Genomic DNA, 27,756 nt, shown 5'->3' on the forward strand with positions numbered 1-27,756 from the left:
TAAGTAGGACAGGCTCAACATAAGCTGAGGAAGTGAAGATGCCACATAATGGAAAGGCAGCAGCCACAGTCTCTGGGTGTACTTAACTTCCTGATGAGTTCTCAAGTGGAAGATGAGCAAATGACCAAAAATCTGCTATAAATTATTAGGTAAGTAAGAGCTGAAAAGCTGGAGCTTGATGAAGATGATTGCAGTGGGGCTCTGGACAGAAAAGGCAGGTCTCAGTTTAATCCTTTCTGAATTTTGACATGGGGAAAGCCTGAAGCTACAACTAAGATCTTGAGCAACAGATATTAGTTCCTCATATAACAGGTATTATAATACCTGCTTAGATATTAAATTTATTATGTATACTAGAATTATACAATGATATCATAACAGATATTATATTCATCATATGAGGAATATATAAATTTATATACAAGAAATAGATATAAATATTTATATATATTTAAATGAATTTTATTAAAGGGTTATTTCTTCAGCATCTAAAAGAGTTCTGTATGGGCCAGAGAAAAATTCTACTTCCCCTCTCCCCTGCACATGGCTGTTGCCACCTTTGTACAAGCTTTTACTATCAAGAGTGTGTGCAAGTGCAAGATTAACTGAATGAAGCTGCCTAATACACATTCATAACCATGAAAAGGGAGGGATGCCTTTCTTGTGTCTTGGTGTCAGTGATCTTTGGATGCCTCGATACTGATAGATGCAAAACTGCCAGCAACATTGGGCAAGTGCCATCAGAGAGGCATTAACACCGAGACGAGTTGAATTATGCCTGACAATGAGCTGTGTTAAGAGAACGAAACAGGAATAGCTCTAATCGCTTAAGACCACGTAATCTGTAACTAGGCTGCACAAACACATCACTGAAGACAGTTCATCTCCCTATCTATCAGCTGGCAATAACCACATTCTAAGAGGCCACATACTCTTTTAGCTCTGGTTTCTAACAGACACCAATTCCCCTGAGCTCAGCCAAGTAAGCTCCTGGCTGGCTTGCTTCCATTTCCATGCTATGAGTGACCATTTGCTCATGGCATGTTAAATGAGCTGAATATAATTCAAAACAGCATTTGTATCTCAGGAAAAAATAACCCTTTGGTTCAAAAACACAGTGTGGAAGGGGTGGACATTGCTTTTGAAGCCAAGAAGAGAAAGGTTCCCCCAGCTCCAGGGGGAGAACCCACTTAGGCTGTGGATAGATGAGGCAGGGGAAGGAAGGTCCTGAGGAGATGGAACAGCTGCTTCATGGCTTCAACCAGCATGTTTATTCTCTATTTTGGAAGAGATTATGACCTTAATTGCCAGCCTTCAAAGCCTGCCAGCCCTGGCTTGAGAATACACTCCTAGTTGTTGCCTGTCACTGCTCACTCCATCCCTCCCCATGGTGGAGGGAACCTACCGATCTGCATGTGCAGCAAGGACCAGGATTCCCTGGCCAGGGCTTCAGCTTTTGTAGTGTGCAGATAGGGGACTGTTGGTTTGAAAAATGAGGAGATAAAGATCAGATGACCTACTGCAGCTCCTCAGCCAAGTCAATTTATTTCAAGGGTTTTATGTGAAGGGTAACATATCATCTGCTTAAAGCTCTTCCTGACTCTTCTGGGCTTTCTTACACTGGCTCTTTCTAGATAATTCAATAAGCATGTTGTTATTCTGGCTTAGCAACAGATACCTGCTCAGCACCTTAACCAGTTCCAAAACCCAATGAAGCAGTTTGGACATCTGACCTCCCTTGGGCAGCACAAGCTTAAAAGCCAGTGAAACCACTGTAGCTGCACTCCCACTTACAGGCAGGACTGCGGCTCACTCTGGGCTATAGAATCCTAGCAGCCGAACTCCCTCCTGCAGACCCTCTGGCCGTACTCACAGTAAATCCTCAGCTGTTAGTTTCAGATGTACATTTCTTGCCAGGTAATGAGTCTGTTTAAGGGACACAGTGGGGGCCTGGGTTGATGGGGCTGGTTTTCATCAGCTCTGATGCACACACACCCCCCCCCGAATAATCATTGCAAGGCTGTTGAGCCACCATCATCCACCAGTTCCTTGAAGCATCACTTGTAAATTCTTTGCCTCTCCCAAGCCATCCCCTCCATCAGTTTCCTGCCTCTGCTCTAATACAAACATATTTAGCTGAAGAGAAGCTGCTCTTTATACACACTTTCCTCTTCTTCTGCCCTCAATTCATAAAGGTTTAAGTTCAGGTCAAGAACATTTGGCATTTCCCCATTTCATTTCTGCCTGGCTGTCAGTAGAGTTGTCTCAGTAGAACCTTTTGGACAGTGTCTGAAATTACCCAGCTCTCTCTACCTTACAGATCCTAGTAGCATTAAGATGTTTCTCAGTAAACAGAACACCCAGTCTATTTAGGCAGTTTCTCACACTTCCTTTCCTGGATCCTCTTGCTGATGGTGCTCTCAAAGCTCAAGAGGTGAATGCAGTCCCATTTGCCAAACTGCTTCCCTGATGTTTCTGCCACTAACATTGCCCCATCCATCAGTCACTCAGAGGTGGCATTTGCCATGCTCTGTGCACAGCAATGTCTCTGAGTACCCAGACACACTCACTTCTCCTCTTGCATGGCCATGGATTGGCTTTTGGCTTGGTAATGGGTGCCATGGACCATCCTTTGGCCAGTTCTGCTTGGTAACAAGCAAGCTTCAGTAAGACTTAATTCAAGCTTCCAGCCTGAGCTCCTTTAGTTAAGAGTCAGGTCTATTTAAGCAGTATTAGCATTCCTGAAGCTTGCTAAGCCTAAATGAAACAATACCACTCAGGATACTTCAAGACAGGGTGAGCTTTTGCTGAAGAGCTTCTGTTGAATGAGCTGTTTGAATGAACAACTTGCTCTGTCCCTCTGCCTGTATGTAATATGTTTTAAATCACCGACTCACAGCACATTGTTTGCTGCTGTTCAAGGAAACAAATGATGTGCTTTTAACATAATCACTATCAGAAGTAAATTATTCAACATTTGCTGCTTGGAAATTAAAAAGCGAATCTGAATTCCTTTTTGGTTTCTTCCTCTTCCTTCATAATAGATACACAAGCTGCAGGGCACACTTTTATGCTCCCGTAGTCAAGATTCCTGTAGAATTGACTAATAATCTATTTTGCATATTTATAAACACTTTATTATTTATTAATAGAGCATTTCAGGAGTAAATTTATAATCCTGCCATGTGATCTCAGCCTTCCAGAGAAAAACGGTTGCTCGTGTCAGAGAGCTGGAAATTAGAGCCAGGGTAATGAAGAAGTGAGCAGGAATCTCTCATTAGTGCGAGAGCAGAGGCAAGGGCTTTTTGCAAGAAGGAATCCATGCACACAAGATGGCTCAAAACCCCCAAGCACAGAACACAGTACTCAGAATGTGTCAATTCCCCACTCTGCTTGCTATAAACCCACAACATAGTGCAACCCTGCTGCTGTATAAACACATTGTCCAACACAACCTGCACTCTCCAAGTTGCTGTTACTGCACTCAGCCACTCTATCTCAAGGTGTTTTAAGCTTCAGTACCTTTGAGGAGAATGCTGATGCCCTCCTTGTTGTATTCATGCCTCAAGACAAGATACAAATGCCCTGTCACCTTCCTCCATCTCACCCAACTGATGCTGGAAATCACAGACTGGTCATCCATTCCCAGTATCAAAGCTGGATGTTTCAGGCATCCCATCTCTAGCCCAGAGCACTAACAAACTACTCACAGACATGTCCCATGAGCAAACATATACACACATATGATTCTGATGCCAACATTCTTTCACTGAAAAATGAAACCAAAACACTTTCTAGATGCACAGGAAAAGCCACTTACCTTCTTTAGGAAGCCCCTGGAGGCACATCCTCATCAAGAGTGCTCAGCTCCTCTGGTCTCCACAAGCCCTTTACTACTGAAGCACATCCCAGCCACGATGCACCACTTGCAGTGATTGCTCCACTCGTGCCCTTTATCATTTTCTGGTCTTCACACCCCTCCCACCCCGCCCTTCACACCTCATCAAGTGACCCAATGCCTGCCAGGTACCTTTGTTGCTAAAGAGACTCCTCCCACCCCAGTCCTCATCTATCAGGCCCAGGTGGAAGAGGAATCCCAATTAAGAAGGCACAAGGCCACAGATCCAAAACACTTGGCAGCTTGAGTAAAGACATAATTCTGGGATGAAGGCTTCTGAGTTACGCACATTCCCGAAGTCACAGCCCTGTAAGCGCAAGGATGCTAAGGCTGTCCCAGTGCTTGCACCATGGCTGTACTTTCCTCAGGACACTGCAGGGTTCATAGAATCAACTAAGTTGGAAAAGACCTTGAAGATCAAGTCCAACCTATACCCTGGGACTGCCAAGTCCACCACTAAACCAGGTCACTAATGGATTATTGTGAATACCAAGACCCTTCTCTAATGAGCCCCAGCACTGCCTCAGGGCTTGGCAAGGACAAGAGGTCATCTCAGAATCAATCATAGAATCATGCAATCAACATGCTGGTTTTGGAAGCCATGTGTCCAGAACTTCACAACACAAGGCAAAAGTCTGCAACACTGGTGTTGCATTCCCCGGCCCCAGAAGATGCTTTCTCCTGGCTGCTTCCAGCCATAGAATGAATGACATCTGCTATCCCCGTGCTAGGGCAGTGTTATTCACCCGGTTAACAGTGCGCCTGGGCCTGGCATTGCTGCCCACCGGCTTTCTGCAAGGCTGAGCGTGCTGCTCGTGCCAATCTGTGCAGCCTGAGCCACCAGAACAGCCTCACAAAGCTCCATCTCCTAACCAGGGCTTCCCAGGTGGGACAGGACGTTGCCATCCTGCGCAGAGGGCTGCAAAGCATAAAGCTCCAAGAAACCTCAGGACCCGCATCCAGCTCTTTTTCTATCCGGAGCTGGCAAAGCAGGGAGTGTGTAGCGAGGTTTCACTTGGTAAGGGAGAGGTGATTAATGAGTCTGGCTCATAAAAGCTTGGAGAGGGAACTGAGGAGCCCTGCTGGGCTCTTCAGGAGCAGAACAGGCAGCAGGGCACAAGGTGGGGCTCCTTCTGTCCAGGGGAGCTCCTGTGCCATTCTCCCTGCACCGGTGGCATCAAGGGGCTGCCACAGTGACAGGGCAGAAGCCCCTGGAAGGTGATGCTTTTCTGCACTCATTCAATTGTATTTTCCTGAAAGGAAGTGGGAGCGTTTGGAGTTGTCTTTGATTTGAATTTCAGAGGAAGCGCAGCAATGCGGCTGTGCCCCTGCCTTCTGATGGGGAGCAGGTGGGGAAGAGCACAAGTAGAGGAGAGAAGGTGAATGGAGCCGCAGTTTGGCAGCGTACCCAAGTGTGGCAGCGTATCACTGATGACATTTAATTGTTCCCTGCGACTCAAATAATGCGGAAAGCATCAGTAATAACAGCAGGTTCGTTATGTTCCTTTTCTGATGCGCTGTCTAAAACGCTGAAGCCTGAGGAAGGACATTTGGAAACAGCTTCTAGGCTTCCTTTGGCAGTTTGATTTTTCTGCAGAACCTGAAAATACTTCAATGCAGCCTATTAAGGGCTAATATAAATGTGTGCAAACAGGACACCTGAGCGCAGAATACAAATAACAGGTTTTCAGTAGGTGGGATGTTGGTGATTGCAGTGCTGAAGAGCTGAGCTTCTGCCCCCCCATCTTTGACCCTCCCAAAAACGCATGAGCTGCTAGAACAGAGACCAACCAATACCCCTTGTTAGAAGCTATTTTTACTAAGCACAGAGCAAAACACATCCTGGTGGCTTAGAAGCCTTGTTGGGGTGGAAGTAGGAAGGCGCAGGGGACATAGCATGACTTGAAGAGCTGGAGAAGAATCTGTTCCTGTCGCTCTGGCTGCTGTGAAGCTCAGCTCAGACCCTGCTGCTGCACGTTTAACGTGGCCAGTACATTAAATCATCTCACTCTGTGGCTCCATCTGTCTCTCCATCACATCCCACTGGCCAGCTTCCATCAATCGGGTGTTTGGGAATACAGGGTGGCATCTCTGAGCACACTGTAGGTCTCAGGATGTAGGCACGTTTTCCTTTTTTGAGTTCTCACATCCTGCTCCCACTGCCACCAACGCAAGCGTGGAGCCATCCCACTGCTTGCAGGAATATCAATGCCTCATGCATGTAAGACAGATAGATTGATTTTCTTTTCACCCCAGTGCACAGAAGGGAGACACGCTAAAGAGACATTTTAATGGCATTGGGGGTGGTGGATAGATAGGTGGTCGCATGAAAGGTTTTCATGTGAGATGCTGGGGTTTGCCACAGCTCAATCTCCTTTCCAGTCTGAAACGTTTGCATTGTCAGTGGGTATTTACCATCACTGCTGTGATGAGTTTTCCTGGCACTGGGGAGCACGGACTCACTGAGAAGGAAGAACTCAGTGTAGCAGCAGCCTGGAGCTATAGGAGGTGAGAAAATCCTCTTGCACGTAAGAAAAGAGGCTAAGCTGAGATTTCGCAGCTTGCTGAGATGCAGTCTTTGCAATGACCTATATTTTTACATGATACATGGGACCCAAACCGAAGCAAGACATGATGGAGGAGCTGGGGAAGGGCGGAAGGGATGTGTAGTTTCTGGGAAGGCTCTGGGAGGCTGCAGTGTTTGGAGCTGGACCCTTAGTGCTGGGATCAGTGCTGCATCAAGTGTGCTGGTGCTAAATCAAACCAAGGTGCCTGACCTGCTTCCCGTCAGCCGATAACGAGATGAAATCAGTGACAAATACATCTCTCCCTGGGCTGCCTCAGAAAGATGAGACGAAGAGAAGAGGAACATCGATGGTGATTTGTCCAGTGCACCCGAGTATTGAAATAAATAGCTCGGGAGAGACTTGAGACTATTTGTGTTCCTCCAGCTCTTCAAGCCGTGCTGTTTCCCTGATGTCAGGTTATCCACGGCTTGGAGACATGCCCTGGGTGAACACTGCTGTCCTTTCAGATATTACTGTCATTCAATAGCCACCATGCACAGGTAGGTGACCTGGGTGGCTGTTGTTAGCATGTAATAGCTAACATTACACAGGGTGTGTGGGACCAGGAATGATGTTCTTTTTCTATGCTTTGTCCCCAGATCATGGCAGGATGCTCCTTTTTCTCTTTTCCCTCTTTCTTCACCCCATTCCTCCTCCTTCATATTAATTTGTCTTTTCTTTCATGTTCAGCTTGTGCAAAGAGTTACCAATAACAGCCTAGCACCATTTAAAATGTCCTCCCAACCATGCGGAATGTAGCAGGCATGTGAGGGCTTTTCCTTTTTCCCTGTGCACAATATCCAGCTAGTATTACTCATATTTTCTCAAGACTGAAGGTATTCTTGCTGTTGAGGTGACATGATGGATGGAGTGAGGATGAGGTCTGAAGGGATCAGTGAAATCGGAGCTTTTGTAAAAGATGGATGAAGCATCCGAAGAATTCCCTTATTCACAAAAAGCATTTTCCAGGTTGAGGTTTTTTTCCTCCCCAATATGAAGGAAGAAGAAATGTGGAATGAACAACTTGCCTCCAGTGAGGCCAAGGCACACAGTGTGTGAGTGCCTTTGCTTGTCCCTGCCAGATCCATTCAAAGTATCAGAGAGACAATAGGAATGGCAAAATTCCTTTTGTTGTCCATTCTTCTCCTGTAAGAGCATACAGATAGTCCTGGGTGAGTAGATACCTTTACACAGAGACCTGAGTTTGCTGTTGGCTTAGGCAGTGCATGGTTGCAGGCACACGTGCAGGACATGGCTGGTCTCAGCAGCATCCGGTCATAACTTCCCTCCTTGGAAACCCTGGCAAAGCCGGGCATTCATGTGTGCATCCCAGATTCAACCTGGAGCTAGGAAATACTGGGAAAAGGGACTTATTTAGAGCCATGAATGTAGGTCATGCTGAAGATGAACAACCTGCATTTCCCAGGTTTGAAACTGCAGAATAAAGCATCAGTCATTGAGCCCTGTGACCTGACTGTCCCTGAGATGGGGGAAGACCTCGTCAAAGGTCTGGAATAGGGAAGGACATGGCCTGTTTTAGGGAAAACTGAGGTGCACTAAACTGGGAAGTACAGTTTGCATTGGAAATACAGAGCCAATATTGAAGTTGTACTGGAAGGGCTGTGAGCACCCTGGAGTGGCTGTGGGTAGAGGGGTCATGGACGCCTGTGGTGCGGATGGGAGCTGTATGGAGCTGTACATCTCCCAGCTGCTCATCTTCCCAGCAAGAACCAAGGCTCACTACTCCAGAAGAAGTTAAATGGCTTGCCCTAGGTCAAGCAGGGTATTTTAGCGGAGTTCCATGAACCAGGCTGTCTAGGAGCATGAATAGATGAGATCTGCTCCTCTCTTGAGTCACAGCTCCTATTCCACCTATTGCCTCCAGGCCCATGTTCTGCAGTACTGCTCCTGCCCCTCCTCAGGCTCTCAAACACTGCCTTGAAAGGATTTTAGAAGCTCCCAAATGCATCTCATTTGTTTATTCATTGGTACTTCAGTGTGTTTTGTACAGTGTTGTCAATTAATTTGATCATCTCATTGTTCACCTATTAGCACACTTCTCTGCACCCCCTGCCCCATGCAAGGTCTTCTAGTTAGTGTTTCGGAAGCGAAAACAGCACAGACTTGGCTTCAAGAACTGCAGCTGCAGGAAAAACCCAGCCCTTTGAAGCAATAGGAGGCTCAGAGGAGGATCACGGTGCTCTGCAGAGGTGTGCTCAGGTCACCAGTGCAGCACTCTCACACGTTGCATGAGAGCCAGAGCTGCTGTGCCCGGTCCAAACGCATCCTCCTGGGTGCGTGTTTGATGTTGGAGAGATGGAGCACGCTGGATTTCAGGCTGTGTGTGGAGGTCAAGAGCCAGGACACAAAGTTTCTTGGCAGCACTGGGCAATTAGCAGCCCTTTTGGAAGTCCCAGCAGCACGTGTGCTGCTACCTCTGCACTACCTGTGTAGTGTCATTGGTCTTCTTAGCAGCTGCAATCACCAAAGCCTTAGCGAGCGATCAAGTGTTAGATACCCTGCTCAGCTGTCTTGACATTAACTGAAGAAGTATTGGTATAATAAATGTTTTTCCTTGTTGTTTCAATCCTCAGCACAGAACGTTTTGTAGAATTTGACTGCAAATTTGGACCCTGTGGCTTTTGTCAAAACACCAAATGCTGAATTCTCCACTTCCCTTCCTTCTGACATCGCTAATGATAATAATTGTCCCCTCACAGCTGTTAATCCTCTTTGCGAAACGCTCTGCTGGTCTGAATCTCCTCTGCCCTGCGTATTCTGCAGTCATTTATATCAATTCAGTGTGACCATGGAAATGACCTGGTGGGACTTTAAAGCGCTGTAAATGACCACAGAAGGGGTGGGCGCACACTGTTCAGGCATGGCTTAACCAGTTATTGAAGTCTGGATGGTTTGGAGTTGGAGTGTGTCCTTCAGTGTGGGTATGGCACAGCCATGTCTCACTGCAAAGGGATCTATCATGTGAGGAAAACCACAGCAGAAGGCACTTGCCAGAGCAAGGACCCCTTCTGAATCCTGTCTCAAAGACTTGGACAAAATAACTTAATTTATTTTGTGAGATGGGCAAAGTCTAGGCCAGTTGCTGTGTTAGAAACACATCCAAGCAAACAGGACCAGCAGGTGACAAGCCTGACGCCCTGTCTGAGATACTGAAAGTCTTTATATCTATCTTCTCTAGATGTGCAGGTGTTAAGCCTCAGCTCATTTAATGCACCTCTCTAAAATCATATCTGAAGTGATGGGTCCCCTCAGACTAATGCTAATGTAATGATGGCTGTGTCTCTGGGACAACCTTTGCAATGGGCACGGATAAATCAAGCACCAGTTATGGTGTAAATCCAACTTCACAAGAGAATGGCATAGACCTTCAATGCTCCCTTGTATAACAGCAGCAGTGAGGTTTTATTTAATGTTCTCCAGCAATCTATCTTCGAGAGCTTTAACAAGGTGGGCTACTGCTTCTCTCCTCCTTTAGAAAATGAAGAGTGGCAGCAGAAACACTAAATTACCTCCTCAAGCTCACTTATTTGAAGGGCTGCCACCAGGAAATAAAACCCATTAAATATACTTCGAGGAAATTCTCAGTTGTGTGTTCTCGGAGTTTTCCATGGGAACAACAGGATCTCTGCAGATGTTCTTGACTGAGAAAAACCCAAGCCACGACGAGATGATCTGACCTGCAAATTTCAGGTGCGTTTTCATCTAAATGATGGACCCCAAAGCCCCACAGTGAAGTGTCGTGATTAGCAGAGGAGCACCAGGGTGTGTTATAGCCAAGCTGTGATGCTGGTGGGGCAGTTCAGCAACACAGGTGAGTGTCAGGCTGAAAGGTTTTTAGTTTTCCTAATGCCCTTGTATGTGGCTTTCTGTGGTTTTCTCTTTCTATGGGGTTTCTCCTCATTCCTCAAGAAAGCAAATGCTGAGACACTGCAGTGGGAATGCTCCTCTCCCCCCTGGTGGGCAGGATGAGATTAAAGCTCCAAAGGGATGGATTACATTGATTGTCCTGCTCACAGGCCCCCTCCCTTCTGCAGCAAGTCTGAGTGCTTAAAATAGAGCCTATTTGTGTCCAGCCACGAAGTTTTGGACTGTCCAGACACTCAGCTTTATAACTATTGAGGTGTCCAAAAGGAAACAGCTTTCCCTTGTGGTCTGTAGAAGTTTGCTAGCCCAGGTCCTTTGGTACAGCCTTTCCCTGTTTCTCCCTCCCGCTTTAGTAGAGCCCTGAGACCAGCCCACTGCAAGACTTGATTCTTCCTTTTTATGAAATTGCAGTCCATTTACCATTGTGAAACCTTACCATAAATAACTAAAACTACAGCTGTCAAAACAAATGGCTGAAGCCCAGTTTGGCAATGCGATGAAATAGCATCCTACCAGGTTGGGGAGGGCGAGATTGTTTTCTTGTTGTGGTTGCACGCTGACAGCCAGGAGCCTGTCAGTGCCCTGTGACCAGCACTGAGTTTCCCAGCCATTAGTTCAAATTAGAGCAGCTCTGATGACAAGTCCGATGGCAGCTCCAGCTTCTAATGCCTGAGGAAGGTGCGGACTGACCCTGCTCACAAGCACAGCGGAATGGTTTAGTTTGTCCCAGTTTCTGGAAAGAGGAACAGGCACAAAGCACTTGTATAATGCTGCGTTCAGTTGGGTTTGCAGCCAGGAGGTCTGGGGCCAGCAGTGAGCATGTGGCTTTGGTTAGAGAAGCAGAAATCACAGCAAGGACCAGCAAACTCCTGGGGTCCGGGCAAGTTGTGGCCTCCTTGTGTTTTGCAGTGTCCCCAGGGCACTTTCTTTGGGTTTCATTTCAGATCCACCTTTTCCTGGTCTCCTCCCCCTAAAATAGAGCTACGGAGACGTTTTTGCTGCAAGTAAATATACATTGGGTTGGACAAATCCACCAGTGCGCGCAGGCAGGATCTGAAGGGTGTGCAGCAAAGTAAAGGGGCTTTGAGACAACAGGGCTGAAGGTGGTAGGAGATTTCAAGGTCTCTGCTCCCAGCAGAGTGAGAACAAGCTCTTAATATCTCCTGAACCTCTGGTTTCTCCCCCAGTCACTGAGCTTACCCTGAAGAGATTTTCCTACCTCATTTCTAGCAGTGAAGGTCCTGATTCAGGAGCTGCAGCCATGGAGGAGATGAAGTTACAGCTGAGAGCATGATGCGAGCTCTGGGGAAAAGCTGAGCTTTGCAGGGATGGGGAACAGAAGTGCTGCGAGCTAGAACAAGGTTTTTTCACAGATCATGTGATACATTGGGGTGTTTGAAGTCACAGCTCTTGAACTTGAGATTATTTGCGATGCTCAGCTTTCATTAATACAACAAAAGCTGCAAGTTTCGAACCCTCATGGCTGCAGGGGAAAAAAGCTTGAAAAAGGACTCAAAGAACCAGAGAAACATAACAGGATTAAAAATAGATGGCATACAGAAACATTCCCACAGGTACTCTACCAAAATACTGCTGCGATCTGGGAGAAAGGTTGAACTCTGCAGTTACCGGCTCCAGCGCTTGTACTTCCTTCCCAGGAGAGAGAAGCATCCTGAAATGGCAGGAGTCCTTCATAGGAATTTGCTCTGTCCTCCCACTCCTACCCTGGGTTGCAGTGACCCAGACAGTGTCTGTCTCTGCCACATGCCTCTGTCTGGTGCCTGCTACCTGCAAAGGATGCTTTGGTTGATGCGATTTAAGGAGCAGAGCAGAGGTCCAGGAACCAGGAAATCTGGGCTTTTCTCTCTGACCCTGCCGCTAACTTGCTACCTGACCTGCGGTGGGTCACTTAGACCAACCTACCCCATCCTGTATCATCCAAAGCACCGTGTGAGCAGTTGGTTTGCAGAAATACAGTGCACCCACCTCTGCTGAACACCACGCTCTGTTTTTAAGTGCTTGGCTTTAGCTATGGAGATGACAGTAAAACCCTTCGTGCCTCTGTTCTCCTTATCTGTGCAGTGAGGATAATAGCATTGGCTCATTGTCATAAATTGCACTGAGCTTTTCGTCCGAGGAGGGAGCGGACGTTTCTCAAAGGACCTCAGGCATTTGGAAGTGTAAGTCCTGGTGAAAATCGGTTTGCAATTAGTCAGACGGCTTCTGAAATGATTTTCTCCCTGTATCTCCCTGCTGGAGCACGAGGTCTCATTTCTTGCGTGTTGCTATTGCTTTCACTCCAGAGCAGGAGCATTTGCTTGCTAAGCTGCTAAGCAAACCCATCTCCATTCCTGGAGACCTGGGGCTGGACCTGTGTCTCTTGGTTCCTTGTGCCCTCATGAAGTGAGCTCTGGGCACTGCTGGCTTGTAGATGCTGCTCTTAGGCAGGAGCATCCCAAATCACGGCTGTTCTTGGGTTTCTCTCCATTCATGGGTCTGCCTGAGCCCTTTGGGTGGCTTTAAATGCCACCTCCCCTGTGACTTGTTAAAGTGCTTCATCAGTGCCCATCTTCCTCTGCAGGGATGACCTTTAACTCATCTCTGCCGTTGCTACCTGACTCGGATCACCTCAGAAGAAAGGTTGCCATGGCGATTTCATATTCTGCTCAGCCAAAAAAACACAGCTTCTGTATCTTATTAAATGCTCCCTCTTGAGGACCCTGTGTGTGGAAAGCCAAGGCCAGGGGTTGCCTGTGCTCACTGCAGCGAGGAGTTCGCTCACCAGGAGTTTCCCCATCAGTCAGCGTGGCTGTTCCTTACCCCTTTGCCAAGCCCAAGGGTGTGTTTTTCCCACGTGAGGGTAGGAGCTGGGGGCTGAAAGCCAACAGCAGCGCTATGAAAACACTCCTCTGCAAAATGTCAATCTGCCTTTTCAAGGGGATTTTTCACCGCTCTAAACTGCGCTGTCAAATGTCAGGAGTGGATGTGTAATGAGGATCAGTTGGGAGCCCTAATTGGATCAGCATTCAATGGGCTGCTTTTTCCCCGGCTGTTGTTTTATCCTTGGGATTCTGTTTTCACAGGGATACTCGTTAAATTTTAGAAGCTAATCTCTGCTGTTTCAGCTATCAGCTCAGGGAACCTTGGTCTTTGGGGGCTGCTTGGAGCCACCACTGCTTGAATTCACCTGGAAGGCAGACAGAAAACCACAGAACCATAGAATGGTTTGGGTTGGAAGGGACCTTAAAGCTCACCCAGTTCCAATCCCCTGCCACATGCAGGGACACCTTCCACTACACCAAGTTGCTCCAAGCTTTTGAACACTGTCAGGGATAAACTAATCCAGGATGCTTCTGCAGGAGCAATGAGGACCATTTTGGGGTGTAGGCAGTTCTTTTCTTGCAAAAATCCAAGTATCATGCATAGTGAAAACTAAGGTCTAAAAGCACCAAGGTTAGGGGGGTGATGGAGAAAGAGCCAGGGAGTGCTGGGGTGGTTGGCCCAGGGTTCCCTCCTCTGCTGAGAAATGTCAATACTCACAGGCATGAGGAAGGGCTCCAGCTCTCAGGGATGTCCACTGCGTTTATCTCCAGGTGGCGTGGGCAGCCATAGGCAGCAAACCCCTAACTGCTTCCAAGACCATGAACTCATATAACCCCTTTAAAACAACCAGTGATGATGCCCTTATGCCCTGCAGCTGCCTCTCCTGGCCTCATTACCTCCTTTCCATCACGTGCCAGCATTTTCCTGTTGTTCCCTGTCAGAAGCAACAGGTGCTGCACAGGATGATTGTAGTGCTTCTGTCGCCAAGCACAAAATGCATCGTGCTCTATCATCTTGCAAATTATAGCCGAAACCCTTCTGAGCCATCCAAACATCATCCCTGCCCAAATCCCAATGTCCGCTGTATCCCACCTCCTGGCATGTGGTCCTGCTCTCCATCCTCTCGCATTGCACTGCAGCCAGATGCATCCGATGGGGAAACAGCCGCCCAGCAGATCCCTGTGGCAGCATGGAAGCTGCTCCCTGCACTTTATTGTCTCATGCAGCACGTGCTTCCTAACAGGAAAACCTTTCCCAAAGGGTTTATTTCTCCATCTGAACTCAGTGTCCTGAAAGCTTTTATACAAACAGTTGTTCTTTAACTTTCTTTCTCTCCCCCTCCCAAACAACTTCAAGCAGATGATTTTTAAACCATCCTGGTTTCCTATAGTTGTGCTTTTATTGCGTTTTTAATTAAAACCTTGGGAAGACCATAAAAGACACATCACAGATGCAACTGTTTCCATACCCCGTTTCACATTAAACACTCATAAATAACCACACACCCCTACAGAACCTCCTTTCTGCTCCCTTTACCCTGCAGCACATGCAGGGCTCCAGGGGGTCCACATTATTAACAGATCCTTTGGCTAGGAGCTGGCTCCTCTTCCAACACACATGTAACACCTTCCCTCCATCCCTAATTGCATTTCATTTAACACATGCAATTACCAAAATGACTCCTTCCAAGAATAAACCACAGGATGTTCAGAGCTGCCTGCCTTCTCAGATGGGTTTCAGCCAGGAGATCTGTGTCCTCCTGGAAAGCCCAGGAGCAGGGTGGCATGCCTGTAAACCTGCCCCTTCCTTAAGATCCCAAGGGGAGATGCCAGGAAGCCCGTAATCGAGGCAGGTGAGACACCCAGGTTACAAATCACAGCACCTGACCAGTCATTTCTAGGCATTTGTTACGGTGTCTTAAGTCAGCAGCCTCGACAACTCCCCTGGTCTCCAGCCAGGAATAAAAGTGCCGAAGGAAATCAGGCCACAGCGATTTCCCCAAACCACAGAGCTAACATGCATGGTGATTAATTCTTATAGCGGAAAGAGGGATTTCTTCCTGCTATGGACTCTCCCAGGGGCTGACACAATAGCCTGTATCCCTGGCGCTCATCCCGTGCCTTTAATCATGTGTCCCACACAGTTCTGTAGGAAGATTCAGCAGAAATCTTCCCAACACGGTGCCTGAAATCGAGCTGCTGAGGTCCATCCTTTGAATTGGGAGATGTGAGCTTCTGATGCAGTGGATGAAATCACAGTCTTGATGGGATTGGTGGAAGCTGCCTCTTGACAATCCTTGGATTGGATATAAGGAAGAAGTTCTTTACTGTGAGGGTGGTGAGGCACTGGAATGGGTTGCCCAGGGAAGCTGTGAATGCTCCATCCCTGGCAGTGTTCAAGGCCAGGTTGGACAGAGCCTTTGGTGAGATGGTTTAGTGTGAGGTGTCCCTGCCCATGGGAGGGGGGTTGGAACTGGGTGATCTTAAGGTCCTTTCCAACCCTAACTCTTCTGTGATTCTATGACTGCAGCGAGGCCAGAATGTGTCCCACCATACGCTAGCTTCTCAACACAAGGAACAGCATTGCATACTAAGAAAGACTTGGACTCTTTTGGGCTCATTATATGTTTTAAACATAAGAAAACATCCAAATCCAGGGCTTGTGGTTAATATAGAGCTTGTAGGAGTGAAGTTCATTTTTCCTAGAGTTATCTTAGTTATGGAAGAACTTCAAGAGTCCTTTCTACAGCTTGCTTGAATTTGTCATTGAAGGTTTCCTGAATTATGCTTGTAAACCTCCTTAAATCAGATCACAGATGGACCACAAATGCCATGTTATTGAAGTTGAAGGACACAGCTTACTTTCTGGGGAATAACACACTGCAGTAAGATGATACAGAATAACTAGGATGATTTTTGTTTTGTCTTCTTTTAACCATGTTTCCTTCAAAGCTGCCATCCACAACATAACATTCACCCACCCCCGTAACGAATTCATTATTTTACAGCAAGTAAAATCAAACAGGAGACAAATGACTGTTGTTTAGTGCCATTAGTTTCAATGGCTTTACACAATATTTGAGTCATTGGCTCGCCTCTTGCTTTGGAGGCATCCCAAATCTGGATGAATCTACACACGCATTATAAACCATCCATGGGGCCAGGCCAGGCCTGCCTAGCAGATGGAGGTCCATATGCTTTGGCTCTGCACCCATATGGAACACTAATATGCAGTCCAGGAACAGAGCATGCCTCTTCTCCTCTTTTCTAGCAATCTCAAATCCAAAGTCATTTTCAGGCAGGAGCAGAGTTAGGCAAGTTCATATGGAACCTGTGCAGCAAGATGCTGCAAGACTGGTGGTCCAAGCACAATATTTCCCTTGCTCTGTGGTTCCTCTGAAGCCTAAATTACACCATTCTCTAGAAAGCGGTGTCAGGCTTTTCAGAGTGCTAGTTAAAAACCCCATTACATCCCTACAATATGCTTTAACCTTTGCTGCCTGGATTGTGCAAGAACATGGAATGCTTCGTCTGCCCTTGCTGGAGATGATTCCTGGAGCAACCAAACCAGCAAATAGCTGTGGATGTTGCACAACGCCTGGGAGGTTTTGTTTGCTGGAGGCACAGGATTAGTATCAGATGGCCTGCCACCATCTCAGCATAGAGAGGCTTAACTTTTATTTCTGGCTGCATTCCTGCAGCAGTGCTGGCAGGGTTGTTCTGGCACTTTGAGGGGGGACAACACCCCTGCTGCTTTTTGGCATTGTCCTGGTGCCTAATCCTTGCTCAAACTCTGTGCTTTTCTCATCGAAACAGTGCAACAGATACAGCTCACCTCTGTTTTGAGCATGTGAGCAGTACGGTCAGTGCTTGCACTGTGCAGTCTTAAGGAAGGTTGGTATCTCCTTTAAGGTGACATCTCCTCAGCTATCCCTGGCATATACCCTCCTCTTGTCCTGTGCCTTTTTTAAGCTGTTGGAGGTAGCTGCTGCTGGCTGAGTGCTGAGGATTCTCATGCTAACCAAGAAGGAGATATTTCCATCCAGGCTCTTACTTCATGTTTGCTCTCAGCTCATTCACAAGGTCATGAGAGCATCACAGTGGGAAGGGTTGGTGGGTGCTGATTGCACTTCTTGTAGAAGTGCTTGTAGATTTGCTTGGAGATGATGTCAAGCAGCTAAATGCATCTGCCTTCAGCTGGATTGTAAATGTAATTGGCATGTGATGGCTTTGCTCTTGCATCGGGCAAGGTTTGATGGAGCTGAACAGGAGTTATTTCCAGCTGGAGAAAGAGTTTATTATGGAAAAGGAATGCCTTGACATTGCTAATACTAGGAGAAAAGTCCATCCACTTGGTAGTATGATTTCTTTTGGTTATCATTCAGGCCTCTCTCCAAGGTCTTTCTCAGTCATTTCTTTACATACATGGGTGATGTGCAACTGTCTGGGGGCAGAAACAAGACATGAGGCCCATTCCCTCTCCAAACTGGAGCTTAAGCTGGGAATGCTGCAGTATCCACAGTGATGAGATGACCCGACTTAGAGTTTGGATACAAGCCATCCTATGATGGTACTGGAGTCACAGAGAAGACTTGCCAGCTTGTAGGTACTCAGTTATGATCATAGGGAAAAAATAAGATTAAATAGAGGTGAATAAAAGGAAACCTAGAAAGCATTTGATGTAGTCAAAGGGGGGACCCCAAAGTGAAATTCTGCTGTCTGATGCCAAAGGCACTATGGTAACATTTAGAGCTGAAAATAGGTGTTAATAAACCATTCATAATTGTGAGAAGTCTAAAAAGGAAAGCAAGTAAAACACTGAAAGAGCTGAGAAATGTGTGGTTTAACAAAGCATTCCCCTGGAGACCATGGTTATGAGCTTGGTTTTACCTCCTGACATTGCGGGGCACTCTAGAGTAAAACCACTTCCCTGCCATTCCCTGTGGGTCTCTCAAAGCTTTAAGCTTTAATTTCCATAGTTTCAAGCCTCTCTAGCATGAAATAGGATCCTTTAAATCTTTAAAAGGACTGGTGGTCAAAAAATAGCATCTACATCTCAAGATCTGTAGATGGCTTAACCTCTCTTAGACTGTTTTACACAAAATTAAAACCAAATTCCATTGGGATCAGCTGAAACCATTTGTGTCCTTTGAGCGAGACTGTGATGTCCACAGTGTTCAGTGTTATTCCCAAGCAGTATCCAAACTGCAATGTAAAAATGCAAACAATTTTCATTACACCTTCAAAACAAAATGTTGTATCTTCCTGGTTTGCAAGACTGGTGTCTTAAAGAATAAAAAAAGAAGATGATTCAGTAGTCTCTTGGCATTAAACTAAAACCCCCTCAGGCAGCTTGAAATAAATGAGAAAAAGAAGTAATTTGATTCACAACGGCTATTTGCACTTTGTTCACTTATTATCTGGGCTGTGACTGAAGCAGAGGATTGGTTATTGACCCTGCACCAAGCCTTGGCTGATGAAGCGTTGAGGGGAAGGTGATTGTCCCTCCTCCATCCCATCATCCATCAATCAGTTGCTTGGGAGGGAAGCGGTTGCTCTGCCAGCCCTGCCTGGACAAGGGGCTGGGGATGCAGGAGGCAGCTGGGGTCCTGCACCACCGCTCAGAGGAGCTGCTGCAACTCACCCAGGTCAGCTTTAAATAAGGCAGAACAAGCATTAGTTATAAGCGATCTTGGCAGCACGGAGCCTGCGGACTCTGCAGCTCCAGAGGAACCATACTCTGTGCCAGTGCAAGATAAAGGCAAGATCTCCCCCAGGAGAGCAACGGCCACGTCACTGTAGATATATAGATACTGTTATAGGAAGAACAAAACTGCTGTGCTGTTGCATTCCTCCTCTGCATGGCTCCGCAGCACACACACGGAGCAACGAGCATGGAATGAGCTGAATTAAACTTCTTGTCTGAACGATCCTTGTTCAGCCTGGGCAGGTCTGTAATGACAGGTGCATCCACCAGGGAACAAAATCACTGGAGTAATCCAGGGGAGAGGAAAACAGGAGCCAGCAGCCCGACAGCATTTGTGAGCGCAGTGGTTCCATGGCAGGGCTGGCTGTTAGCCTGGGGACACAAAGAAGCATGTGGCAGATCTGAAGGCTGGGATGTAAGCAGGCAGACCATGGTTAAAAAGCAAAGCAGACCAGGCAGCTGTGCTTCTGGCCATGGTGTGGCTGTGCTGGAAGATAAGAATCCTATCCCCAAGCTGTTGTAAAGAGAAAATGCACCAGAGGCACATGGTGAGGAAAAGGATGGGTTTAGCCAGAATCATCCATTAGACTATTACCGCCCAAAACCACTCTGGGAAACACAGCCTCAAACTCTGGGCTTAGCCAGGTAGAGACTCAAGTTTACCTCCATTTTACAAGTTTAGGTTACTTGTCACCATCTGAAAGCCTTTTGGCACAAATATGCCTAACGTATGGGATGGAGCTCCCCACCTCAGAGCAACCAGCATCACCAGTCTGGGCTGTCCTCACTGCTGGAGAGAACAGCAGGATGGAGGAGCAAAGACCAAAGGGAGCTACTGCTGTTGTTTAGGGCATTTAAGTACATTCATGGCGCAACACATGCTTGAATAGCATCAATACTCTTTTTGTTCCTCTCCTGATGACAGGAGAGCCTTAATTGGGCATGAAGAAACTCATCAAGCAGCAGCCCAGTGTGGCATCAGGTCCCCATAGCATCTGGCAGGCGCTGTGCTGCTGCCCCGTGGCTGATCAACTGCTGGTGCCTGCCCCAAAGTAGCCCAAATATCATCCACCTACCACCAGCACTGCTGCTCCCTGTGCAGAGCAGAAGGTGGACCTGAAACTGCTGCTACTCCATGGGCTTGCCGAGTTGCAGGGGTTTGGGCTTGGTGAAGCCAGGTCGCAGCTATTTTCTGGAAATAGAGATGATAAAGTGCATTTCCTACCTGAGGAACTGCTCAGAGAACCAGACCGGAGGGCTTGACACAGCTCACTAAAGCAAGGAGAAATTTCTAGGTGTTTTTGTGCATATAAACTCAGTGGGGATCAACCTGCATGGCCGTGAAATGGGAGCTCAGCCATTGATTTCAGTAGCTGCAGGGTCTTGGCTCTTGGTTTAATGTATTTTTAAAGCAGGGGTGAGCAGGACCCACTCTGGAAACATCACCAGCAATTTCATCTCCCTGAATAATTTGCCTCTAACTTGCCTATGCTTTGATCCAGCAGCTGTTTCAAGGGCACTAGAACGTTCCTTCTCCCATCCCTTTTTCATCCCACTTGTGCTGCTGTTGGATTCAGCTCAGTACTCTTTGTAGGCACAGGGAAGACATCTTGGTGGCTTTGGATGACCCCTGGCAGAGCACTGACATCCACCCCAGAAGGGCAAATAAGCGCAGCCTTCCCCTTTCCTTCACTGGCAAAGGAGGTTTCAGGGTCTCTCCTTTAATCTCATGGCATTTTATGGTCTTGCCCCTCTTCTCACCCTTCTGGTCCATAAAAATAAATACAAAACAAACATAAACCCCTGCACTTTTATTTCATTTCTTGTATTTTTATTTAAAAAGAAGGTTTGCTAACAGCAATCAGTACCGTGCCCAGGCCCCTCAATACAACAGTTGGCTTTAGCAGTCCCTCCTCTGTGCTAGGGACAAGCCAGGGAATTACCCAGCTTTAACAACCACTCCTGAATCACGGGAAGCTCCTTGGGATTGCAGAACTACTTCCACCTTGCAGTTTTACTCTGTCTCCTTCTGTCTCAGGACACCCCTACAGTTTATGCTGAGGTTCACAGCCAGGTTGAGCTTTATCGTGTAATGAAACTCAAGCAAAAAAGATAATTAAAAAAGTGCCAGGTTTTAGGAAAATACATAAAAGAAATCATTTTCTGGAGTTGGAAAGGAACATCCCCTCGGTGGCAGATTAGCCCACATTTATCCACTATAATGTTGCTTATACCTTAATCTTAGGCATCTTCATCTGACACTAATTAGCAGGCTGGAGGCTCCTACGGGTACAGTAGCTTCTACATCCCAAAACATGAAAGCGAGCTCTTCCTTTTACCACTTGAAACACTCCATTTTTTAAAGAGACAATGTCAAGTATTTCAGCCCCAAACTGTACGCTTTTTAACCTACAAAACACAGCAGTAGGAGGAGGCACAAAGGTGATGATACCCAGCCAGGAAAGCACCTCAGCACACATCTGAGGCTTGCCTGTGTAGTGTTATTTATTCTCCCGCACATTAAACCCAAACTGCACTCACTGAACCCCGGACTCACCTGCATCCTGGCACTGAGTGCTAATTAGGAGATAAACAGAGCAGGCTGCAGAAGCAGAAAATTAAACAGGCTAATCAGATCAATCTAGTTACTCCCCCCAAAAAACCCAAAACTTAGTGAAAAGCAAATGTGGTTATAAAAGCTCCTTTATATTTTGGAATATATATTCCAAATATATATATTCCAATATATATTTGGAATATATTCCTTTATAATGGGAAAAGATTATTTCTTTGACATTCATCACTAGGCAAGCATCCCACCAAGGTCCATCTGACATCTCATTTAACTGTTCAGAGTAAGAGCTAATCAAAGCTTGACAGGAAGGTCAGAGCGGGATTCGGGAGTGCAGCGCTGTGTGCTGGTTCTTGGGGGGGAAAGAGAATAAAGTATTCAGAGTTGACAAAGTCTCTTGAAGTCCTGTGGTCTTTCTGCTTGGCTGGGTCTCAGGCCTATCACCAATACTTCAGTGGTTGTTTCTGGAGAGGGAGAGAAGGCAGGCTGCTTAGCAGGTAGCATTTGGGACTTAAGAGCTAGATGCACTTATGGTTTTCACGAGCCCTGACAGATGTTGAGTGTCTTCGACTGTGGCACAGTGAGACACTTCATACTAATGGTGCCAGTTTGCAGCAGCGAACCTCCTCTCTGCCACGTTCCAGCATCTTGGCTCCTTTCTAAATTACTCCTTAGAAAAGGAAGAGAAAAATACATGCTCAGCATCCTTGTTGCCATCTGCCTGGCTCAACACCGATGTGCCCGTTCTCCAGAGGCCCTCACATCTCCTCTCTGAGCAAATATCACTAGGATCAGCTTAGCACTGCTCCCCACCACCTCCTGAAGATCAAGCTGCAGCCCTGGAGGCTTCACCCTCACCTCTCTGGAGGCTGTGCTCAGCCTGGTGGTCCATGTTTTGGATGGAACTGTACACCACTGCCGGGCACTGATCCCTGCAGGGCAGGAGACAGGTCCTGCTTGGTTCCATGGGCAGTCCCTTGGCTGTGAGAGCCACCAACAAACCTTCCCTGCCCACCCCGCTCCCTGCCCCTTCCCCTCCCCACCACGAGCACGGGGCCAAGAACGCGTCTTGCTGCATAGCGCTGGCATCCTTGGCCAAACAAACTAACTACCAACCTTGGACCAGTCACGACAAATGGCTTAACGTTTACCCATCACCTAACATACCCTCAAAAACCAAGGCCACCTTCACACCTTTCGGACGTAGGGCGAGCCCAGCAAGCCCACGGCAAGGGGTCTCACCCAGGCCAGTCAAGCCAGATGCTCCAGCATCTCTCCTGCCCCTTCCTTGGTGAACACCAAACAGTTAAAATACTCAGGTCAATATATATAGGTACCACGTATATATATTTGTGTCGCTGTTCTGCGCATTGACAAAGACAACCAACCCCACCAGGCACCACTTGTCCTTTCTGCCCCCTCCCCTTCTTCCCGTGGCTGTGCAGGAACGTGGCCAGTGACCACCCTACGTGGCCCCATCACACTCCCCCACAGTCAGCTTCAAGGCTCCCTGCTGGTGCAGCGTCTTTAAGGCTTTGAACTCCAAGGGCATGGTGTGCGGGCTGGCCTGCGAGGTGTAGCCGTACTTCAGGCTGTCGTAGTAGTGGTACTTGACAGGGTTCTGGTTCTGGTCCAGGGGAAAGGGCCAGAAGCCATAGAGATAGATCTGGTTGCAGAAACGAGTGGCTAAGGTGTACATGAGGAGGCCGGTGGTGGGTCGCTTGATATGCACCTTGTTGGTTAGCCAGTACCTGCAAAGGGAGAGCAAAGTGTGTTATTCCCCCTGCACTTGCATTTTATCCCTCCAGCCTCTGACTGAGTTATATTGGTGATTCAAAGTGAGAGGTTGCTGACTAGCAGAAGAGTTCTCCATGCCAAGAAAAAGCCTCCCCAGGGATTGCTTCATGAATAAGCGTCCTCCTGCTCTCTGTCTTGCAGTTACATCACACGTGTTGCTATGGCGTTGAAGCATCTCATGCCTCGGCAATCCTTTATGAAAAACAAATCGCTTGCAACAGCGGCCTTCACTACTTCAGCCTACAATTATCTTCCAATCAACCCAGGAGATCAGTATCACAGACCAAACCATCCACACGTCAAGTAGACTCCATCAAACCCCTCGAAGCAGACATGCTCATACACACATGCTGATGATTTTCATCGATGGAGATATTTACTCTGACAGTAAACACAACAGGGCTGTAAAATCATTTGTCTTGGAATAAAGGGTCACCACGCTGAAAGAGCTAAAACACACTGCTGTATTCCCATTAACCCAGTGATTGCTGCTGTGATCCTGGACCAAAACACATCACCACATTCTGCAACATCAGTTCATGAGACACACAGCATGGGATACTGCAGTGTATAATATGTAATATAGGGGTCAGCTGTGCTCTCTGCTGAGAAGTGGGTTAGTATTTATGAGGAGAAGGATGTAGCGATGCACGAGCATCAGCAGTGGTGTTCTGGGCTGCTGATAAAAGTTACTGCAGCATCAACATCCTGTAAGAAGATGTTCTATCACCCAGCGTTTATTGCACTGGCAACTTATGTGGTTTCCTCAGCAGAAAAACACTGTCAGAGGAGCAAAATCAGAAAGAAAAAGGTAGATGTCCCCTCCAGGGTCCACCCCTTCTCCCCCAGCAAGTCCGATGCTGGTGCTGCCCCACAGCAGGCAGGGCTAATGCAGGCAGCGCATCCTGTTGATGCCTGTTCAGGCCCATGGATTATCTTTAATAGATATTTCAAAGGGCCTGCATTTAGATTCAGCCTACAATTATCTTCCAATCAACCCAGGAGATCAATATCACAGACCAAGCCACTGCAGCACTTTGGATAAAAGGTGAGGAAGTGGAGGGGAGCATGTGTCATTTCTGTGCTTTTTCCAGAGGTTTGGGATGCTGAACAGGGATGGGGAGCCACGGAAAGTGTTGCTCCTCATTCGCACTTTCTGCTGGGCTGCTGAGGTTCTGGTGCTCAGACAGCAGGAACCCTTGGGAGAGCTGAACCTTAATCCTGCAAATTAGCTTTTCACGAAAGCCATTAAGATTTAGCAACCAACGCACAAAATGTACTTGCTTGCTCTCAGCCAGATAACAGAAAAATTGACTTTTCTGGGAAATCAAATTCTGGAAGCAGAGTGATCGCCTGAGCATGTGCAGGAAGGTCACCGTGGGGTTTATCATGGTCCCAAACCCCAAGGGTTTGGGGTCAAAGTGCCTGCAGCTTTAGCAAAGGATGAGTATGATGTTTTGGTAAGGAGGTCTGCTTGCCTAACTTATCTTGGTATCCAGCATGTAAAAGGACCAAGAAACAGGGAACACCAGTATCTCATTGGCACAGCATCAGCGTTTTCTAGGCTTGCCCAGTGGTATATTTTGTGCTGTAGGGACACAGCGAAGCTCGCCCTTCTCCCACAGGTAGCCATAAAACAGCCTCCTTGATGAGTTTATGGGTAAGCACATTAGACCCCTGGTGTGCGGAGAGAAATGGGAGATTATCACAACCATTTAACACTGTGAATTAGGGTATCCTCATGCAGCAGGGAAACTACCTGGGAAGAACTGTCAAGCCACATTAACTGGCTGGGCTTGTCTTGCAGCTGCCTCAGCCTTAAATTGCCCTTTTATCAATTTACTAGCTGGAGCACAGGCAGACACTGGTGACCTTAATCCTGCCCAAAGTATTGACTTCTGGGTTTTGCCAAGAGGCTGTAAAAACTCTATGAACACACAGTGACCTTAACAGCACAATGAAGTGACCCTTGCAGATGGGTACAGGACATTCATGTGACCACCAATTTTTCAAGTGTATTAATGGTGACAAAAACGACCTGGATCAAACACAGAAGTGCCCGACAGAAGCACACTGTCCTCTGCCTTACCAAGACAGACAAAGCATGTGCAACTGGTACCCAAAAGCAGCCCTACCAACACCAACCAAGCGTATCCACCTCAGCACACACAGCTAGTGAGCATTCACTCAGTAATTCTGGGGTGGGAACAATTAAAATTTAGTTTCTTATAACACAAAGTAAAAAACCTGGCTCTTTTATCTGTATTTCACTCTACTGCAGGCATGGTATTGTGAAAATGAGAAGGATGATAAACCTTGCTCCTACAACACCATAAATTCTCACTGCTGGCTGCAGCTTTGGGAGGGGGTGATGGACTCCAGGCTGTCCCAGCCCACACACACAGATGACATACCTAATATATACTGCCCAAACCATAACACAGGCCATGCCACAGCACTTGCAATTTGTTTCCTGCACAGTGAAGGTGGGAAATTCTCCGGTGAGGTCTGGGGAATACTGTTTTAAATGACTGGATTGTGATAGGAGTGTGGGAGCTCTGCAGGAAGATCTCCTTCTTTCCTCCCCCACCACTGGCCAACTGAGACAGTGGCCATGTTCCTGGTGCAGGAAAGAACAGCTGGGGATGGAAATAAAACCTAATTAATTCTGTAAATCCAAATGAGGTTGTCTGGGCACACATGGGATGCTGTGTCAACAGCACACCTTTAATATGTGAGGTCCGGGATTTTAATTAGGAGGAAAGATAATCTTGAAGCAGACAGTAATTATTTTTCAAATTGGCTACACCAATCACCATAACTATTAACTGCATCACTTTATGGAAACAGGCAGCAATTAAAAGAGAAGAGCAAAGAGCAGTCCTGAAACCCAATCCCTCCTTTCTCAGAGCTATTCTCACAGCGTGGACCTCCTTCAAAAGCTGGTGCTGTGTTGTTGCTGCAAATAAACCCTCAGGGGTGGAAGCAGCCACAGAGATAGGCTGGTGCCTGAGTGGGATGCAGCTATGAACAGGAACCGTGATGCTGTCAGGCAAAAATTGTCCAAGACAGCTCTTGGTTTGGATCATGATAGTGACAGATAGAAAATGTCATCAGATGTTCAAGGCTATCTTTTGTGAGAAGGCAGCCTACACATAAGCTGTAGAACCTATCTGAACTAATACATGATGGTAGCCAAGGACAGAGGCTTCAGGAAGGGAAGCTCAGTCTTGTTCTGAACAGTACATGCCTCTGGTTGCTCCTCAACGACATCAATTTTCCAACAGGTTTCCAAGAAGCTTAAGAACCCTCCTAAGCAGAGCTGCACTGCATTGCTACCGCCTGCCCGACCACCGGTGTAAGCCTCCTGTGAGGCAACCACTGCATTTGGACCTTAAAGCCCAGTGGGAACTCCAGGAGACAAACCACTCTGAAACTCCCCTAGGAAGCTGCAGCTCACACTGAAGGTGGCAACTTCCACGTCGCACATCTAGAGCATGCACCACACCGCACTGACAGCACAAGGGCTTGTAGAAACAGGACAAGGGGGAATGGCTTTAAGCTGACAGAGGGGAGATTTAGACTAGACACTAGGAAAATTCTTCCCTGTGAGGGTGCTGAGGCGCTGGCACAGGGTGCCCAGGGAAGCTGTGGCTGCCCCATCCCTGGCAGTGCTCAAGGCCAGGTTGGATGGAGCTTGAAGCTTGGAAGGTGTCTCTGCCTGTGGCAGGGGTTGGAATTGGAGGAGCTTTAAGATCTCTTCCAAGCCAAACCATTCGATGAATTCAGAGAGCAGACTCTGGCCTTGATAGGGGCTGAAACACCGGGTAAAAAACTTGCCCCCAGAGGCAGTGCTTGAGGACCACTACTGAGGGGAAGGTATGAGGAAAGCCTGAAGTAATTTGTACCTGGAGGGTAAGGGTTAAAACCTGCAGGATAAAGTAAACAGAAAATCCATTGCCCTGATGAATAAAAACCTCAGGTCAATGAAGAAATCAAGTTGCAGCAGTATCAGCTGCATTATCTAATGATACAAATCAGAATAGCTGAAATAATGCAACTTCAGGCCCTTTTAAACCAGTTTATTCATAAAAGCATGATACAAACACAAGCTGTTGTGGAGGTGCTAGTCCTTGACTGTCAGGAGCATATTATTAGTCTGCTACACACATCCTGCTCCCATTAGTACTCATGAAAAACCAGCTACAGATATCAGAGCAAGTGCCCCTGCAGTGCCCTGTGCTCGGGTTGGTGCAGGAGAGGACAGGACCCACCAGTGCTGGAAGGGCACAGCATGTATCCCAGTTACTGGGTGGATGGAGATTAAGTGCTGGAGCGCAGGGAGCAACTGCTATCCCCCATCCAGCTTCTTCCAGCCTTTTCCTGTCCATGTATCCAGTCTCCTCTGTCACTTCCACCAAAATAGCCAAGAACCACATACAGTGATGAGATCTGTGCTGGACAAGGTAGGGTTGTGCATGTCCACATCCAGATTCATGCTAATACTA

General features: G+C 47.2%; 1 protein-coding gene across 2 annotated transcripts in view; it reads right to left on the reverse strand.

The window, feature by feature from the left end:
- Positions 1-22,779: 22,779 nt before the first annotated feature.
- The window catches only part of ST8SIA2 (ST8 alpha-N-acetyl-neuraminide alpha-2,8-sialyltransferase 2), a 30,095-nt gene continuing 25,118 nt past the window's right edge, over positions 22,780-27,756 (reverse strand). For both annotated transcript variants that reach the window (XM_061371290.1, XM_061371289.1), the window contains one exon: positions 22,780-23,202. In XM_061371290.1, the coding sequence (XP_061227274.1) occupies positions 22,917-23,202 (286 nt within the window). In that variant the 3' untranslated portion in view covers positions 22,780-22,916. The remainder of the gene's footprint in view (positions 23,203-27,756) is intronic.

This window comes from Neopsephotus bourkii, unplaced genomic scaffold (assembly GCF_033783945.1).
Source record: "Neopsephotus bourkii isolate Nb327-2 ecotype Australia unplaced genomic scaffold, CSIRO-AGI_Nbou_v1 NB_1572, whole genome shotgun sequence".
Classification (NCBI taxonomy): domain Eukaryota; kingdom Metazoa; phylum Chordata; class Aves; order Psittaciformes; family Psittacidae; genus Neopsephotus; species Neopsephotus bourkii.